Raw genomic sequence first — 20,406 nt, forward strand, 5'->3', positions numbered from 1 at the left:
GAGATCCCAGTGCCTGATGGGGCAAAAATCATTGTCGCGGGTGGTTCTGGGTACAGCCTCACCCCTCCCTCCCTGAAACCAGCAGACAACCGTTTCGCGCCTTTTTTGCTTGGTGAACTGTGCAGACGTCATAGCACAGCAAGCATGGACCCTGCTCAGCTCAATACCGCAATCGTGGATGTTTTAAACACCTCGCGCACTCTCGTGCAGTATATGTTTAACCAGGACCTTCAAACCGAGGCGAGGAGGAGGCGGATACGGCAGCGCGGCGATGACAGTGATGAGGACATAGACACAGAATTCTCTCAAACCGCGGGCCCCTGCGCTTTGGAGATCCTGATGGTAATGGGGCAGATTCTATCCATTGAACGCCGATTTTGGGCCCGGGAAACAAGCACTGACTGGTGGGACTGCATTGTGTTGCAGGTGTGGGACGATCCCCAGTGGCTGCGAAACTTTCGCATGCATAAGGGCACTTTCATGGAACTTTGTGACTTGCTTGCCCCTGCCCTGAAACGCCATAATACCAAGATGAGAGCAGCCCTCACAGTTGAGAAGCGAGTGGCGATAGCCCTGTGGAAGCTTGCAACGCCAGACAGCTACCGGTCAGTCAGGAATCAATTTGGAGTTGGAAAATCTACTGTGGGGGCTGCTGTGATGCAAGTAGCCAAAGCAATCACTAAGCTGCTGCTACGAAAGGTTGTGACTCTGGGAAACGTGCAGGCCATAGTGGATGGCTTTGCTGCACTGGGATTCCCTAACTGTGGGGGGGCGATAGATGGAACCCATATCCCTATCTTGGCACCGGAGCACCAGGGCACCCAGTACGTAAACCGGAAGGGGTACTTTTCAATGGTGCTGCAAACACTGGTGGATCACAAGGGACGTTTCACAAACATCCACGTGGGATGGCCAGGGAGGGTTCATGACGCTCGCGTCTTCAGAAGCACTACTCTGTTTAAACGGCTGCAGCAAGGGAATTACTTCCCAGACCAGAAAATAACAGTTGGGGATGTTGAAATGCCTGTCGTTATCCTGGGGGACCCAGCCTACCCCTTGATGCCATGGCTCATGAAGCCATACACAGGCAGCCTGGACAGTGGTCAGGATCTGTTCAATTACAGGCTGAGCAAGTGCAGAATGGTGGTGGAATGTGCATTTGGCCGTTTAAAGGCGTGCTGGCGCACATTACTGACTCGCTCAGACCTCAGCCAAACCAATGTCCCCTATGTTATTGCTGCTTGCTGTATTCTCTACAATCTCTGTGAGAGTAAGGGGGAGACCTTTATGGCGGGGTGGGAGGCTGAGGCAAATCACCTGGCCGCTGATTACGCGCAGCCAGACACCAGGGAGATTAGAAGAGCACACCAGGAAGCGGTGCGCATCAGAGAAGCTTTGAAAACGAGCTTCATCAATGGCCAGGGTACAGTGTGACTGCTGTGTTTGTTGATGAACACCCAACCCCCTTGATAGACTCATTCCCTGTTAGCAACTCACCCTCCCCCTTCGAGTACAGCTTACTTATGCAAATAAAGTCACTCTTGTTTAAAAATCATGAATTCTTTATTGATTCATTATAAAAAGAGGGAGAGAAGTAAGGGTGTGGTTTGGGAGGAGGATAGGAGGGATGGAGAAGGCCATTAAAAAAATTTCACAGTAATGACAGCCTTCTGGTTGGGCTGTCCACAGGGGTGGAGTGCGCGGGTGCACGGAGCCTCCCCCCACGCGTTCTTACACGTCTGGGTGAGGAGGATGTGGAACATGGTGAGGGTTGAGGGTGGTTATACAGGGGCTGCAGCGGCACTCTGTGATCCTGCTGCCGTTCCTGAAGCTCCACCAGACGCCGGAGCATGTCAGTTTGATCACGCAGCAGCCCCAGAGTTGCATCCCGCCACCGCTGATCTTCCTGCTACCACCTCTCATCTCGGGTGTCCCTCCTGTCCTCACGTTCACTGGCATCTTTCCTGTAATTTGATACCACGTCCTTCCACTCATTCAGATGAGCTCTTTCATTGCGTGTAACTTCCATAATATCCGAGAACATTTCATCTCGCGTCTTCTTTTTCCTCCGCCTTATCTGTGCTAGCCTTTGGGATGGAGGAGGGACGCTTGAAAAATTTGCAGCTGCATGAGGGAGAGAAATATTTAAAAAGATACATTTTACAGAACAATGGTTATACTCTTTCACAGTGAACAGCACTATTCACCTTACATAGCACATGTGATTTCCCTACAAGGTCGCATTTTTCATCTTAATACTGAGTGCCTGCAGCTCTGGAGTTACAGATCTCACAGACACAGGTCCGGGCATCAGAATTCAGCTTGCATGCGGCCATGGTAAGCCACTGTCTTTGCGTCTGTAGTGATTTACCCCTCCCCCCAACGCATGGCTAATACCACGCTAGCTCCCTGCTAATCAACACCCTTCCCTCCCACCCCCCCACCCCCTGCGTGGCTGGTAGCTTGGGGAAGCCCCGCTGACCAAACACAAAAAAGATCATCGGCATTTCACTCCTCCCCTCCCCCCGCTTGGCTACGTGCAGGAAAGGATTTTTTTTTAAGCTGCTGCAGTCCACGAACCCAGTAGGAAAATGGCCATCCCTCTTACTTAAATTCCTGATTTTTAACCAGGTTATCCTGAACGATATCACTTTGCTGAGGATAACACAGCGAGATAAAGAACGGATGCTTCTTGAATGCCAGCAATCACCGGGACCATACGCTGCTATGCTTTGCCATGCAATGATACCTGATTACTTGCTACATGCATGGCGTGGTAAAGTGTCCTACCATGGTGGGCGGAACAAAGCTGCCTTGCCCAGAAACCTTCTGCAAAGGCTTCTGGAGTACCTACAGGAGCGCTTCATCGAGATGTCCCTGGAGGATTTCCTCTCAATCCCCGGACATGTTAACAAACTTTTCTAAGTAACTATACTGTCTGCGAATGCATCCCAAGTCCTCAGGGCAAATCAATCATTAAAAAACGCTTGCTTAAAAAAAAATGTTTGCTATTTGCAAAGGTACACTCACCAGAGGTCCCTTCCATGGCGTCATTGTCTGGGATAGTTGCTTGGGAGGGCTGGGAGGAGGGTAATTCCGTCAGGGTGATAAAAAGCTCCTGGCTGCTGGGGCTCACAGAGTGCGGTGTGCTCTCTGCTAGGTCGTCGTCCTCTTCTTCATCTTCATCTTCCCTGTCTGCATAATCCTCAGCCATGGCAGAGATTATAACCCCCACCTCGGAATCCACGGTCAGGGGTGGGGTACTTGTGGCGCAGCCCCCTAAAATTGCATGCAGCTCAGCATAGAAGCGGCATGTTTTTCGACCTGCCCCGGACCTTCCGTTTGCTTCTTTGGTTTTCTGGTAGGCTTGTCTGAGCTCCTTAACTTTCACTCTGCACTGCACTGAGTCCCGGCTGTGGCCTTTATCCGTCATAGCCTTAGAAATTCTTTCAAATACTTTTTCATTTCGTCTTTTGGAACGCAGTTCTGTTAGCACTGAATCCTCTCCCCATATAGCGATCAGATCCAGTACCTCCCGTGCAGTCCATGCTGGGGCTCTTTTTCGATTCTCAGGAGACTGCATTGTTACCTGTGCAGATGAGCTGTGCGTGGTCACCTGTGCTGATGAGCTCTGCACGCTGGGGAAGCAGGAAATGAATTTCAAAAGTTCGCGGGGCTTTTCCTGTCTACCTGGCCAGTGCATCCGAGTTCAGAATGCTGTCCAGAGCGGTCAGTGGTGCACTGTGGGATACCGCCCGGAGGCCAATACCGTCGATTTGCGGCCACACTAACCCTATTCCGATATGTTAATCCCGATATTAGCGCTACTCCTCTCGTCGGGGAGGAGTACAGAAACCGATTTAAAGAGCCATTAAAATCGATATAAGGTGCCTCCTAGTGTGGACGGGTGTGGCGTTAAATCGGTTTTACGCTCCTAAAACCGGTTTAATCGCCTAGTGTAGACCAGGCTCCTGTCTTTTTGTGCCCAGATTACACTGGATTTCAATACTTCAGTCCTTCACCTTTTGTTTTTTCTAGTTTTGTGTTTAGTTGCAAATGAATCAGTTTCTTTATGTACAGATTTTTCCCTGGTACTCTGACTTTTGAGTCCTGTGTTCAGTTTTATTATCAGTACGTATAGTATGTATAGTTTTCTTGGAGCTCATTCACAATATTAACTACTAAACTACCGATCTTGCTATTTTGACCTTCTATACCAGGTATTTACAAATGTACATTTACTCATAAGAAGTTGGGAATTACCAAAGAACAACTTGCGGGAAAAGTATTGCCGCATCTTATTCCTCTTAGTATTGAGAACAATCTTAATCTCAATCAGGTACGAACACCGTTTTAATTGTTTTTGCACACTTTTACCTAATGAGCTGGTCTAGAAGGAAATACAAAATTAACATAGTTCTCTGACAAAATAGTTTATATGTTAGTGCATTTCAATGTGACTATAAACAATGATAAAGGCTTCCAGTGATCCTGTCAGAATTGATCAGCTTAAAGAGCAGTGTTTGTATAGTGGATCTGGTCAGTAATTCTAATTTAAGATTCTAAATGTGATGTTTTCATCTTTAAACATGTTGCATCCATTAGTTATCACTAGATCTTCAGTTTTCCTCTCACTCTATCTTAAATTAAAGTTTATCCTAGAATATTTTCACTAATATTTGCCAATAAAATCCAGTATAGCTTAGTAACTGAATTACATATCTTCAAATGTAAGAAATTGTCAGCTGATAGTCTTGACTTATAGTTAATAGACGCATGAGAGAGTATGTAGTTCAGAATAACATCTAAAAGACCTACGTTTACTTTCTGGCATTTTAGAGCATTTCTGGTTTTCTAGCCATAATGTCAGCACTCAAAAAAGTAAGTAAATATTTCAAATTGTGGGACTAAAAATAGAGGAACTGAAGTCAGCATGTCACTTCCCTGATCCATACTCCTTCTACTCATCTGTTGTTTTTTACACTATAGACAATGATTTAATCAAGAGACTGACGAAAAACTTGTCTGAGTTTGCAGATGATGGATGTAGACTATAATAAACACTATGGAAATATTTAAACAAGATTAACTTTACAAGGCTGTTGGAAAATTTTACATTAGCAAACATATGATACCTTTCAAATATGCCACAAAAATAATCAGGACAAAATGTAATGGGATTTAATCAAAGCATCAGAAACAAAAGGGCCATGGAGTAATACACCTCTACCCTGATATAATGCTGTCCTCGGGAGCTAAGAAATTTTACCGTGTTATAGGTGAAACCACGTTATATCAAACTTGCTTTGATCCACCGGAGTGCGCAGCCCCTCCATCCCCCCCGGAGCGCTGCTTTACTGTGTTATATCCGAATTTGTGTTATATCGGGTCGCGTTATGTCGGGGTAGAGGTGTATTGCAATGTCTTCTAAATGTCCTGGTAATGTAATTAACCACCTAATATTAATACAATACAAATCAAAAGCTAGAATGCATTCTTAATGTTTGTTAAGCTTTGTTTACAAGTGTTGCCAGTAGTGTAGCAATGCAAATATATTGCTGTAAAAAAAAAAAAAAGGTGAATTCCTAAGAGGAAACTTTTAGAAAGTAAATTTTGGCTAAGTAACACCCAATCTTTTACTTGGAGCTGCTGGAGAGACCCTGTCACTGGCTACTTGCTGTGATGTATTTCAGTTTCAGCACCACATTACTCTGCTCGTAGTGGGGGTATACCGCATGCAAAGTAGCAAAACCAGATAAACTTAACAGGCTTTTAGAAAAATTACTGTATCTGTGCATACCTAACATAGGTTTTATTAACATACTGAACAGTTGTTTAAAGTTCTATATAACTGGATTTCTAGCAATAAATGATGTTGGAACACAATGCATTTTTTTATATATTTACCATCACAATGCAAATCTTAACTTTTCACCCATTTCCTTTATAGTTCAATTCCTTCATTTCTGTCATAAAAGAGATGCTTAGTAGATTGGAGGTTGAACATAAGAGCAAACTTGAACAACTTCATATTATGCAAGAACAGCAAAAGTAAGTGTGTGTTGTAATGCATCTCAGTTCCACCTGTATGAGCAAATGTGAAACATCTCTAGCTGTAGCAGCACATGCAGTAGAGCAGGGATCGGCAACCTTTGGCATGCGGCTCACCAGGGTAAGCACTCTGGTGGGCCGGGCCGGTTTGTTTACCTACCGCGTCTGCAGGTTCGGCCACGGAGCTGCGGAAAGCGACGGCCAGCACATCCCTTGGCCCGTGCCGCTTCCTGCAGCCCCCATTGACCTGGAGCGGCGAACTGCGGCCAGTGGGAGCCGCGATCGGCCGAACCTGTGGACATGGCAGGTAAACAAACCGGCCCGGCCCTCCAGGGTGCTTACCCTGGCGAGTCGTGTGCCAAAGGTTGCCGATCCCTGCAGTAGAGCCTTCAGTCATACAATCATTGATCACTCTCTCACAAATGGGCAGTCTTATCTCCCCCCCCCACCACCACCACTTTCTCAGCAAAGATTTGAGTCCTGTATTGAGGTCTTGTATTGTAACTAAAAAGTAATTAGTTTTATAAAATATAATACTGTACACTTACTGCAAAGTATTGTAATAAAAATAAAACATTTTTGTCAGATTTTTTTCCTTCAGTTTCTTAGCCTATTCATGCAATATGGTAATCCACTATAGAGCTCCATTATTTAATATAGTTCTGGAATATGAAAATATATTTAAACAGTTGGTTTTCAGTAATTGTTGAGGACTGAAAAATTACATTGGAGAAAAATTGAGTTCTTTCAAAAACAAAACTTACTGAAGACTCTAGGGCAGTGGTCCCCAACCTTTTTCGTCTGGCGGGCGCCAGACGACAAGCCACGGAGGACCATGGCGGCAGACTAGCATCTGCCGAAATTCCGCTGACAAGCAGCAATGTCAATAGGCGTCGCCGCCGAAATGCTGCCGATTTCGTCAGCGATGCCTCTGGATGACGCAGCTTGTCGGCGGCATTTCGGCGGATGCTCATCTGCTGGCCAGTATGCGGGCACCATGGCGCCCGCGGGCACTGCGTTGGGGACCACTGCTCTAGGGATATTGTATGGGATTTACCATGGGTTTAAATCAAATTAAGCTAAACTAGCTATACATATCTACTCCTGTTTAGGAGAGAAACAAAGAGTATTTGAAATTGGCATTAAATAACTCACTACAATTTTAAATACTGCCTTTTCTAATCTGTCTCATGCATGCGTGCTCACTCTAAATACAACAGTGTTGTGATAAGAAAAGTGTTCTTAGTTAATTCTCTTTAGAATTATGAATGTTGCTGAATTAGGGTCATTGCTTTGACTGGGAGCCATCTTTTTGTAATATTTGTACTCTGTACTACAGATCTTTGGATATAACTAATCAAATGAACGTATCTGAAGAGTCAAAATCGAATAGTACAGGTAATCAGGTAAGAGACAACATTTTGCATTGGCTACACACAGGCATCAAATTTGAAATTATCTCTGAAATATTTGGTTTATCTTTATCATAAATTACAAAATTTAAAATTGTTCATGGATAATCTTTTTCAATTTAAACAGATTGACAAGGTGTTTAACAATACTGGAAATGACGTTCCAACTAGTGGATCAGATAATAAAGAAAATGGATTGTCATCAAAACAGAAAAAGGTAAGCTCTTTCTGAAGGTGTTTTGTTATGCAAATACCTTGTGTAAAAGGCAAATGTGTTGGAAGCCAAAGGCCTGTGTTGTACGAAAAAGTATGCATGTAAGCACCTATCATATATTTTAATGTTTAAAGAAAATAACTGACCAGTTTTGCTCAGCACTGCACTCTGAATGTCCACATGGTGAGGAACATTGAGAAATGTTTAAATTCTTCATTATGTTCCTGAGTCTCTTTGAAACAGTTTTACTGAAAACTGGCATTGATTGTGACACCAGCAGTATAGGCAGCAAGTAATATTATCAACTAGTTTCTTTCTATTATCAACTAGTTTCTTTCCTACTTCACCGCCAACAAAACTGCCCAGGACGCCTGCTGCCTGCATAGAAACAGTTTAAACTCAGCTGTTCACTCCCTGGTTCAACCCATGGGATTAGGAGCCATTTCTGGCATCCTTGTTAATTTCACTCATAGTTGTTGGGGCTAGAGGAGGAGGGAGGAGAGAAACCAATGTGACAGTGACTTTTCCCCTTCCACTGGCTTTTATTAGCTCTGGATTTAAGCTGTGCAGCCAAATGCCTGTTCTATTCTGCCCATGCCTGTTCTCACCCCCTCATACCCCGCCAACTGTGAGTGAAATTAACAAGGATACTAGAAATGGCCCCTAATCCCATGGGTTGAACCAGGGAGTGAACAGCTAAGTTTAAACTGTTCCTATGCAGGCAGCAGGCATCCTGGGGACTTCAGCCAGTCCCCCTGCTCCCTGCTGCAATTTAGAGGGGAGCCGCTGCAGCCTCTGCTGAGTACGAGGGGTTGGGGGAACACAGAGTCTAGCCATGTCGGCAGCCTGACTGGAGGAGGAGGGAGGAGAGAAACGAATGTGGCAGTGAGTTTTCCCTTTCCAAGCTTTTATTAGCTTTTTAAACTGTTTTTTATTCAGCCAAAAGAGGTGAAAGTAAGCCAGTACTCAGTGCTCCACTTATTTGCCGGTACGCTGCTGCACCTTTTTTTACCGGTACTCCGTACCGGTTTACTTTCACCTCTGCAATCCACAGATACAAACATAATTTTACAGTAAATTAGTAGTTTAGATTTTATCATCAACACCAATTCTTCCAAGAAACACCAATTACAATGACTTCACAAATTTTTTTTGTCAGATTATATTAGCTGATATTTCTATTTCAACGAATACATGAGAATACCTACATAAAATATGTTGATTTTTTTTAAAACCCAGCAAATTATGGGTCAGAGGTAAGGCAGCTGTGTTGTAATGAAATAGCCATTTCTTTATACTCGTTAAGAAATTATGTGAGCAGTGTTAATTTTATGATACCCTTAACAATTCATTTCCTTGCTTTTTAACTACTTGGGTTTTCTAAATGTGATACATTTTTGTGATAAGTTTTTGTCACTTAGCAACATTAGCCAGTTTTGAAATGAAGTTTATTTTTGGAATAAAAAGTATGTACTGTATCATTAAATAGCTAGGACTGTCATTTATATTTAATATATTATAAATTAGGTAACTAGTCATGAGACATACTATCCAATGTTAATGCTAATACTTTTTGTTTTAAAGGTGTCACTTACACTTGAAGAGAAGCAAAAGTTAGCAAAAGAACAAGAACAGGCACAAAAATTGAAAAACCAGCAACCACTTAAGCCTCAGTCACACACAATCACAGCTCCAGTCAAACAGGTGAGAAAAGATCTTTACTGAACAGTTTCCATGGTAACCTTGCCCCTACCTCCTTGCAAGTACTGTATGTGTTATAAAAGTGATCATTTTCTGTCGTACCTTCTTGATTTACTGACATTCCCCACTCCCCATTTTCAGTGGTGTCAATACTATAGAGTCAATGTAGCTAAATAATAACAAATTGTGTTATTTTCTGCCCAGTGTCTCAATAGCAATATTAATAGTATTTATTATTTATGACACAGTAGTGTCCAGAGGCGGCAACATGATTTGGAGTCCCATTATTCTAGTTACAATACAAGCTTGCAGGAAGACAGTCTCTGCTCCAAAGAGCTTACAGCCTAAATAGATAAAGATAAAGGGAGGGAGGAGGACAGGAATGCAGCACATAAGCAAAGCAGAGTGGTGGTTTGCATGCTGTTCATTACACTTTTTAAGGATATTTAAGGATAAAGGATCAAAAAGGTGATTAGGAAAGAGGGAGGACAGAAGGGCAAGGAGCATGGAGGGTAGGTAGAGCAAGGCTGGCATCAGAGGGGTTCTGATGAAGATGAGATTGGAGCAAATAGTCACTCAGTAAAGGAAAGAATTCCTGGAGTTGAGCCTACAGAAGCAAAGCCTGATGAGATCACTGACAGTGGCAGATTTAGAGTTAGTGGTGCCCTATGCGCAGCTTCATTTTCAGGTGCACCCCCCTACCCCTTGGGACTCAGCCAAGAAAAAGAACATTCTCTCATCTCTCTCCCCCCTATTTTTCATTCTTTTTTTCTTCATACTCCTCCTATATTATAAGTAATGGGAAGTAAATGAAAATAAAGTGAGGTACCTTGACTGGGCAGAAGGGGCTGTAGGGGGTGGGCTCTGGAAGAAAGTTCGGGTGCAGGGTGCAGGCTCTGGGCTGGGGCAGGGGGTTGGGGTGCGGGACAGGGACGAGGGACCTTGGGAAGCATGGCTCCCAAAGCGACCAGCACACACATCCCTCCGGCAGCGGCTCCTAGGCGGCGGGAGGGGTGGGGGGCGGCAGTGGGTCTCCGCGCACTGCTGCTCGCAGGTGCCACCCCCGCAGCTCCCATTGGCCACAGTTCCCAGCCACTGGGAGCTGCGGAGTCGGTGCTCGGGGCGGGGGCAGGACACACACACACACACACACACACACACACACACACACACACACACACACACACGTTGGCTGCTTACGGGAGTGAAGCGAAGTGGCACAGAGGGAGGGAGGCAGAGCGGGCAGGGAGCTGCCTTAGCCTTGCTCCTGGCACATCTCTGTGTGCCCCTTGGCGGGGAGGAGACTGCGGGTCTCTGTGCGCGGGCAGGGGCAGCACGCGGAGTTGCCTCCCAGGTCAGGGGCGCACAGAGACGTGCCAGCAGCCGTCCGCTTCCAGGAGCGGCGTGGGGCCACCGGCCACCGCATGCAAGCAACCTCCCTGCCTGAGCACTGCTGCACCGCCAGCTGGGATTTGGGGGCAGGTTGTCAGATATTTGTCCTGCATTTTTGGGAGCACCTTGTCGTTGGGGGCCCCATGCCACCGCATGGTTTATTTCATGGTAAATCCGCTCCTGATCACTGATGTCCTGAGGGATTGTGAAAGCCTTTTCTGGCACAGAAATCTGGTTCCTGGGTGCTTTCAGTATCTCCTGGAAGAATATTCATGGTCCCGGAGTTGGGGTCCCAGTCTCATCCTGGTTCTGGCTTGGGGAGTCTGTTCTGGGGTGCTGTTTCATCCTCTGTCAGTTCACATGACTCCAGAAAGTTAGTTAGTTTGTTGTCTGGTTATGTACAACAGAGGGAAAAAATCCAGCTTGATTTTTAGATACAAGAGGAGCTTGCAGTGTTGATATTTGAAAAAGTTACATTGATTTGTTTGTGGCTGTTGTTGATGGTAGATACACACAAAAGATGTTTTCTGGCTACTATCTTGCTTTAAGAATATTACAGCAACCTTTTCTTCACTTTGGTGGGATAGTCAGAACATGATTTACATATTAATGTAAATATTTTGTGTACCTTAGTTTTCTTTAAAAGTTTGATAGATCTCATTACAGTAATTTCACTTAAACGTGGCTTTTCCGATTAATTTAAACTCTGTTCAAAGTAGAGTTGGTCGTGGAAAAACTTGGGGCAGGAGGACTTGTTTCCTTCCCCATTTTTTCTAAAACGGGGGAGGGAAGGAGCGCAGAGAGGGGGAAAAGAAGGGAGAAGACATTGTCTGTCTGTCTGTCTTCACACACCTTCCTGTGGGGCAAGTGGGGAGGAGAAGGTAGTGGGGGAAAAAAATCATTTTTTCCTTCTCACTCTATTACAAAATGAAAAATAATGTTGTTGTTGAAAACCTTTCTGTGCAGCACTAAACTAGGATGGACTTGTTTTTTTACACCCTTTAATCTGAGTATACCCACTTTGCCGATCAGTGAATGTCTCCCATATTTACAGCAATGGGTGTCAGCGCTCCTTTACCTATGGTTAAAGACCATAAAACCACATCTTAGTTATTCTTCATATTTGAAGTCTGTGTGCAACTTTTATGATTTCAGACCAATATATATATTGGTGCAGCCCAATACATTTTGAAGAGGACAAAATGCCTGTCCTCAGATAGGAGCATGCAACTTTCAGTGACCTCAGCAAGAGTTGTACATACATGTGAAGGCTAAATTTAGACCCATATATGTAGAAAATGTGTAATTTATCGTATAGAATATTGATTTACTGAACATATACTTAGTGCATCTTCTTCAAAATATCAAAGGATCTCAGTGCACATATTTCATAGAGAGATTTTTCAGCATGATACTGTATGTGAGTATTTAGCCATGTGACTCACTTTGACTTTAATGGAATCAATTGTGTTCAGTTCCCTCAAGCTGTGCTGAAAATTCTTCTCAAGCAGTCTTAAAAGTGTTAGTTTAGAAAAACAATATTTGCCAGACTCGGATGCCAAATTTGTGGAACAACTCAAACACCTGAGTACCAAAATAACCAAATTGTCCTTGTATAAGGTAAAGAAATTAACTTTTATGCCAAGTTTGAGTGAAACATGGAATAGAATTAATTTCAGCTTCTGAAAATTGGGGTTTAAAAGAGTGCCACCTGTATCTTAACTGCAGAAGCAATATAATAAAGTGTTGCTTGTGTGTCTGTAAGCATCAAAAGCATGTAACTACACTTGTATGTTTTGCAGACAAAGGACTTGACAGATACCTTGATAGATAATATGTCGTCTTTGACCAGCCATTCCATCAGCAAACCTAAAGTTGCTTCTTCAAGTAGCTTCTCTTCTGGCCCATCTATGGGTGTTGGAATGGGATTTTTATCACCTGTTGACAGCACAAAGAGAAACATAGCAAATGGACTAAATACTAATATGGGATTTCAGACTTCTGGATTCAGCCTTGGGGCAGGTACTACAAACCAGAATTTCTTCAGTAGTCCAGCTGCAACTGGAATGACCAAGATGAACATGGTACCAACTGCCAACGTGCCAAACTACAGCCCTGTGAGTGCTACCTCTGGAATCTCACAGCCGACACAACACAACAGATCCCCAGACATGTCTGCTTTAGATAGTCTTTTTGGTCCTCAAAAACCCAAAGTTAGTATGAACCAATTGTCACAACAAAAACCAAACCAGTGGCTTACTCAATTTGTACCGCCTCAAGGTTCCCCGGGTGCAAGCAGTTCTGTTTTGGGACCACAGATGAACACTCTTGGACAACCTGGTTTTGGTATGCAGGGTAATCCTTTCTTTAACCCTCAGAACTTTGCACAGCCAACAAACACCATGACAAACAGCAGCTCAGCTAGCAATGACTTAAAAGATCTTTTTGGGTAAAATGTTTTGCTTTCTTTTTCAAAGATTGATACAATTTGAATGATGGGTAAGCTGATTAACATCTTTGTATGATTGGTAAAAATTTGACTTGGGGAAACTTTCCACCTAGCAAAATAAAGACTTGTACTGGAAAAAGATTTTGTTTTCAGGCTGACCTGGTAATGCAATAGAATCTCATAATTGTCAAGTTGTCTTATGTGATAAATAATCTTGGACCTTTTTCCCCCAACTTCAGGGTTTTAAGTCAGTATACATCAATCTGCATACATCCATGCACAAAAGCAGAAGCTAAATATTTCATAATTGTTCAGAGATTTGTTCCAAATAGCTTTTGGATTTGTGTAGTTTTACACAAATTGAACAAAAATGGTTAAGTTGTGATAAGCTAATTTATATTGTTTAGTGCCCCCACAATATGCAAGTCTCTGTTCAATGTGTGCTAAATCCTGATGTGGTATTGATTTGGACAGCATAAATTTGGTATGACCCTGAGTTGTACTATGACACACCATGGGATTACACTGCATCCAATTGTCTAGTTTTTTTTTAGCCATGTTGAATGAAAATGTCTCTAATCATGTATAAGAGACTAAGGTTTTGAAGGGAAATGTTTTGGCTTTCACTTTATCTCGTTAGAGAGTAAGAAGGGTTAATACAGCAGTAGTGTTCAACAAGAGTAAAGTGATAATGGTGATCTTCTAATTCTCACTAAAACAGAATGGAGATTTTGGGGGGTGAAATTGTGATATTAACTCCTAAGCAATATCCAGTTTAGGACACAGAAAAGCACTGCTCCAATAGTCATGCTAGATTATAACTTGCTTCATGATTTTTGATTCCCGATTTTCAGCACCAGAGCAAGAGCCATGTACCATTGATGTTAAGCCTTTCTAAATCCTGCTTAAAACATGGTGGGTAACTTAGTCAATCATGTATATTGTAAGTGAAATATTTCTGTGTTTTAGTGGCTAAGACGATCTGCCTCAAAATTGGATATAGCTTGCATAGTTACATGGAAACATTTTGGTCACTTAACATTTTCTATATATATTAGAGGAGACTGAAGAGGACTGCTCAAAACTAGTGCTGTGTATAGTTATGTGAAAAAGCAGTCTGCCATGATTGCCTTGATTTAAAATAAACAATTACTCAGATTTTTTTTTCTGCCAAACTCTTATGAAGGACAAATGCATATGAAGTGAATTCTCAAAAGCAAAACTGTAAGCACTAGATTTGGTGACTAGATAACTAAATCCTTTTAATGTATTGCTCCAAATTTAATAAAGTTCTCCAGAAATTTAAGCAGTAGTTTCTTCTGCTTCCAAACAGGTAGATGTTCAGCTTGCCCATGATAGAATCTTTTGTCTGACAGTTACTACAGTTTGTTTTTAACTCTTTCCTAGGAAATTCAGGAACCTTCTTGTGTAATATTTAGAAGACTATTTAGAAGACTGGCTATTTTGAGAAGGAAAGAACTAGTTCACTTTTTTTTATAGAAAACTTGTACTTTATTTTTCAAAGCCTTTCGCTGATGAAATTGTTCTTTCAGTTGCTGCTTAAGAAACCAAAGGGCCTGATGCTGTAAATGTGACTTGTATTTTGTTAAATTATATTTCCACAGTTTTAAGCAGTAAAAACGTTAAAATGAATCTTTTTAAAATACCTGTGTATTATAGCTACTGCCTTAGTCCTTTTGTTTTAAAATATCTGGGACCAGTGGGGAAAAAAAAACATTTAAACGCACATTGTATGTGCTGTTGATATTTTTGGTAGATATTGTAGGTTACATTGAATTAGCAGCATAATTTAAATGCGATACTAGGACTACTAAACGTTTTCGATACATATATGGTTAATGACATTCTATACTGTGGGTGATCCTAATGTCTTTTTTTATATAAATCAACTTGCACATCTGATTTCTGTGAGATGTACTTTATTAGGGCAATCTAAGGCAAAATTTTGAAGAATTACTTGAGTCTGCATTCTCCTGAATTATGTGGGAAATAAAACAGTGTTTAAAAATGACCACTGTTAATATAGCTTGTTGTAAAATCTGTCATCCATGGAAGAGATGCACTCAAACCAAAAAATTCTAATCTGGGTTTTGACCACTCCTGTGCTCGTGACCGTCCCACACATAGAGTTGGGGGGCATTCAGGGCATTAGGATTTTGGTTCAGCCTATTAGAGAGAGGGGGGACAGTTGAAAAATTTGGAATTTTGTGTCCATGGTTTTAGTTGGGCCAATCTCCAATTCCAAGTATATAGGGTAGTTCTTTGTAAACTATTTTTATGCCCTGAAGGGTTTATTTTCGAGAGAGAGAAAGATTGTACAAGAGGTAATATACTGGATAAATGTTTCTGTCTGGCTTGAATAATTTTGAATTTTTTTTGTGCAGCACTTTGGTGCAAAATTTGTTTCCCTGTGAAATGAGGCATAGCATCCAAAATCCAGAGTTCTATGCCTATGCAATGCTTCTTGGGCTCTGTAACAACAGGGATTGTTTACGAAGATGACTCTATCTCCAGGTGCTTTTGCTCACCCCCAAGCCACAATGATGGGTTGAACTGCAGATAGTAGTATAGCATGCAGTCTAAGTTAATACTACTGGATCAGCAGTAAGATACATATCTGGAATCTGCAGAGGTATTAGGGAAAGGATAGGGGAGAAATACAGAGACAATGTTACAGAAGATGGCCATGCCTCAGGCCTGCCATTTTCCTAGTAAAGGAGGGAATTCCTTGGGTTCAGAGGTAAGTCGGGAAGATGGGTCACACCTATACTGCCCCTTCTTTATTTTCTGTATCTGCTATTTTTTTTCTCTCCATGCATTTAGCCCTCAAATGGAATGGAAATTTGCTTTGAAATTGATATTAGCTGTAGGCAATGTGTAGAAAATATTTATATTTGTATCACCAAAATAATCATGCACTGTAAAATTAATGGTGTTGTGTTGTCTTGAACAATTAATGCAGATTTTACGTTTCTGCCCTTCACGCTGAAATGAACTTTAAAAATATGTGCAAACATTGCATGCATCAAGTACATTTGTTTATGTAACTCCCCAATCCTGCACTTACATCTGTGCGATCAGACCTCCATTGACTGCAGTAGAGTTCTGCGTGGGTCTGGCTCTTAGTCGAGGATTGCAGTCCAGGTGTGTTGTAACTCGTATTTGTTAGAACTGAAAACTGGAGTGAATATATCAAAGCAAAAAAGGGATAAGGGAGCAAGTTTCCCTTTGATCCACTTCACTGCCACTTTTTTAGTGTAAAAGACAAAATATAAACACTGGGGAAATATAGATGCATTTCCTCTGTGTGCGAGCATTAGTTGTCCTCCTGCTGTTCTGCCATGCAGTATAAATTAGTGACTATAAGCCTATTCATAGGCTTCTGGTTCAGACCCTTTTGTACTTTAAAGTCTGGAGAATTCTGTGAAAAACAAACAAAATCAGTAAAACAAATTAGCCTTTTAAATGGGGCCACAGCATTTAGCGGCTTGAAGAACCTGCTCGACTAGGGCTGATAGAAAGTTTGCCTGGACAAGTGAGCTGAGGGGGGGCCATGGAACTGCCAACTCCTTTCCTGGGAGGGAGGGAGCTGAGTAGCTCCTGAGCTGATATCTTTTTCGGGAATCCAAGAGTGGAGGAGGGGAACAGAGCTGCTGCTTTTCCCATAAGGGTGGAGGATATGGAGTGGAGTTGCCTATGTGGAAGACCAAGGACTTCTTGCATATGCAGAAGGGTAGTAGCATCAGAGCCTTGCAAAAAGGTACTGAGCATCCATTATTGAAAAGGAGGGCAGATTTCATTGCGGGGGTGGGTAGGGTATCAGTTGACTATTGGGGGCACAGTTGGTTATCATGAGGGAGGGAAGATGTGGTAACGTGAACAAAACAGGTGTGACCTTGGGGTACCAGGGTCTTGAGGGGTTTGACAGTACAGGTACTTTACACTGAGGCTCAGCAGGCTTGGTCTTTGGACAAATAGGTGTCACATATTTCAATTTCTGCATTGAAAGAGTTTTTTCTTTAAAGTCTTGTCTTCCTAGTGACCTACACTGTTGTGACACGTTACTGTTTTGGAGCTTTCTTAAATACTGCCTTTGTCTTTTTAAGTAAGAAACAAAAATATGGCAAGGGAAAGATGCATTTGCTGATTTTTGTATCATGCTTTGTACGTACGTGTATTTAGATGCCATGATACCACTTGTCTTGGTTACATTTCACAGTGAGAACAAAAATGAAATGTGAGAGTTTAGATTGAAGTCAAATTTCACCCATCTTCCATGTGGAAAAAGGATGATTTTCTTTGTGTTATGATTTGTGTGTGTAAATGTGTTTAGTATGTCTATATCTACCTGAATTGCAGCAGAAAGGGAATAGAGTTTCTTCCTAAAATAAGCTTATGAACACTTGATCTCAGTCGGACTTCAGAAGTAACTTCTTTGTGGGTGTTTTTGAGTTGATTGGCTTGTGCAGTTCAAGGTTAAAGAAATGCCCTGTAAAAATGTGTGTGTGTGTGTGTAATCCGGTGTCCATTTTATATTTGTCTCTGCAGTGTGAGATTAATTTTATTTACTGATAATTTCTCTTTTGAAACAGCTTTCCGGGTAAATTCTCCCAAACTATCTGATTTGCAATGAGATTCTGCTTTGTACCTCTCATTCCAATAGGATTTGACTGATGTACAAGGAAGTCGCATGAGACATTAGAGACTAGGATTAATACCCCCAAGTCCCCTTATCATTCCAGTCCTGGAAACAAAAATCAATAGAATAAGTGGGTCCCCGATATTGAATTGGAAGTGGTTTGTGCTCATAAGTGCTAAATTCAGGCTGTTCTAACCACTGTACAGATCTTCAGGCTTGAAGTTGTAAATCGAAACTGCTTTAATGTATTATAGGGAACTCAGGCCTTGGGCAAGATATTTAATAGAGTATTTGTTTACTTGTCTAATTGTACAGTCTGTATTTAGTGGCAGTTTTATGTTTAGACTGTAAAGCATTAAAATTCTCAAGTGTGTAAAGTGATGTTACTATAGTGTCAGCTGCAATTCACGATCAGCAGAACTGACATAGCATGACGTATTTTGGTTTATTGGATATCAGTTCTTCAATAAATTTATTCTTGTATCAACTTTTAGATCAGTAATCTTAAAAAATGTAAAATGCACAATGAGAGTTTAAAGAAATTCATACCACTTTGTACTGTGAATTAAAATGGTGTAGTTTTGAAATCTGAACAAGATTGCGTACTAAAATAAATGAATTTTTCATATTTTCATGTTGGAAGTAAAAGTGAATATTTTTATTCCCAGCATTCCATAAAAGCAAGCAACGCTAACCTATGTGGAAAACTTTAATTATCACGTTTCTGTTTGCACTGCCATTGATCCAATAAGAAGGGCATAATTCAACCACGGAATGATTAGTCCTGGATTCAGTTTTCCTTCACGTGGTTGCTGCTGAGGCATCTGTGGATGTGGAGCACATGTTGCACACATGCACAGAATGGACATCATGAGATTCAGCAAAGAGCCAGAAAAGAAGTTTGAAGAATCACAGCCAATCTTTGGAAAACATTCACGAATATTAAAACCTAAAAATTAGCATTTAATTTTTCTGTCTCCTCTCGCCATCACTGCGTATTAATAAGGGCCATATTCTGTCATCTGTCTTCCCAATGCAAAATTTCTGTTGATATTGTAGCTCCTTTTGATCTGAGCAGTTAGCCAGTATTTGGGTCCTTGGGGGTTCTTTCTGTTATCAGGAGAAATTAATGAAAGTCCAGGTATTTGAGTATATTCTTTATAAATAACAGGATTGTACCAACAATGTCCTATTTCCCTAAACACAATAGAAACAAACGAGCCCATTTGCTTGCTTACAGTTCCAAGCCTCTTTCCAGCCAGCACACTGTGCAATAAAATCTCACTCAGTGGCTTCCTCCCAGGGCTTCTCTGGCTGTCTCCTGGCTTTTTCTGGTGGCTTTCTGCTTCTCACGTATACAATCCCTGGCTTTTCAATCGGCCCTCAGGAAAAACCTCTCTCCTCCTGTTGTGTAGACAAGCCCTAAACATACAGCTGCAACCACTGCTGATATATTGTGTTCAACTCTGATGTCCGCAATTCAAGAAGGATGTTAATAAATTGGATTAGAAAACATACTTTCTAGAGACTCAGTAAATTCAATCTATTTAGCTTAACAAGGAGAAAGAAATGAGGTGACTTCATTACAGGCTCTAAGTGCCTACGGGGGGGAAACTACTTGATAATGGGGTCTTCAGTCTATAACAATCCAATGGCTGGAAGTTGAAGCTAGACAAATTCAGATGGGAAATCAGCTGTAAATTTTTAAGTGTGGGTAATTAACCATTGGAACAATTTACCAAGGATCATGGTGGACTCTCCATCATTCACAGTTTTAAAATTGAGATTAGATGTTTTTCTAAAGGATATGCTCTAGGAAGTATTTTGGAAAAGTTCTATGGCCTATGTTATGCAGGCAATCAGACTACTCAGTGGTTCTCAAACTGTGGGTAGTGTCCTCATTTTAATGGGGTCTCCGAGACTGGTGTTAAACTTGCTGGGGCCAGGGACTCAAGCCCCAGCACCACTACCCCAGGGCTTCAGTCCTGGGTCTCAGGGCTCAGGCTTTGATCCCCTCTCCTGGAGTCATGTAGTAATTTTCATTGTCAGAAGGGGGTCACAGTGCAATGAAGTTTGAGAACCCCTGGATTGATTATCATAATGGTCCCCTTCTGGCCTTGGAATCTATGGTCTAGTCTACACCTAAATATTAGTTCTTCGAGTCCTTGCTCATGTCGATTCCATTCTAGGTGTGTGTGCACCCATGTGTGCAGTTGTAAGAGTTTTTTGCCTTTGTGGCGCCCTCTTGAGTGCCATGCTCATGCATCAGTATATTAGGCACTGCCGGCCCTCCACCTTCTCAGGTCCTTCTTACCACCAGTAGTGGTTAGTCGGAGCACCTTTTACCTTGCCTAGATGGGTTAGCAGTTCTTTCTCGGTCTTCAAGCCTTAGGACCTTGTAAATAGTTTGTCTCATTATGCACTTATCCAGCAGGCCCAAGATGATGCTGGCTTTGGTAGAGCAGAGTTACAAGCTGTGTGACTGTGAACTCTGAGCACACCTCAAGGGATACTGCTTGTGAGTCAC

The 20,406-nt window shown here is 42.1% G+C and overlaps 1 protein-coding gene across 1 annotated transcript in view; it reads left to right on the plus strand.

Moving 5' to 3' along the window:
- Positions 1 to 18,513, plus strand: part of SCYL2 (SCY1 like pseudokinase 2) — a 59,494-nt gene extending 40,981 nt beyond the window's left edge. Inside the window, exons 13-18 of the mRNA XM_044981922.1 lie at positions 4,221 to 4,339; positions 5,951 to 6,051; positions 7,391 to 7,457; positions 7,591 to 7,680; positions 9,262 to 9,381; positions 12,573 to 18,513. Of these exons, the coding sequence (XP_044837857.1) occupies positions 4,221 to 4,339; positions 5,951 to 6,051; positions 7,391 to 7,457; positions 7,591 to 7,680; positions 9,262 to 9,381; positions 12,573 to 13,223 (1,148 nt within the window). The 3' untranslated portion in view covers positions 13,224 to 18,513. The remainder of the gene's footprint in view (positions 1 to 4,220; positions 4,340 to 5,950; positions 6,052 to 7,390; positions 7,458 to 7,590; positions 7,681 to 9,261; positions 9,382 to 12,572) is intronic.
- The last annotated feature ends 1,893 nt before the right edge of the window (positions 18,514 to 20,406 follow it).

Source organism: Mauremys mutica, chromosome 1 (assembly GCF_020497125.1).
Source record: "Mauremys mutica isolate MM-2020 ecotype Southern chromosome 1, ASM2049712v1, whole genome shotgun sequence".
Lineage (NCBI taxonomy): Eukaryota > Metazoa > Chordata > Testudines > Geoemydidae > Mauremys > Mauremys mutica.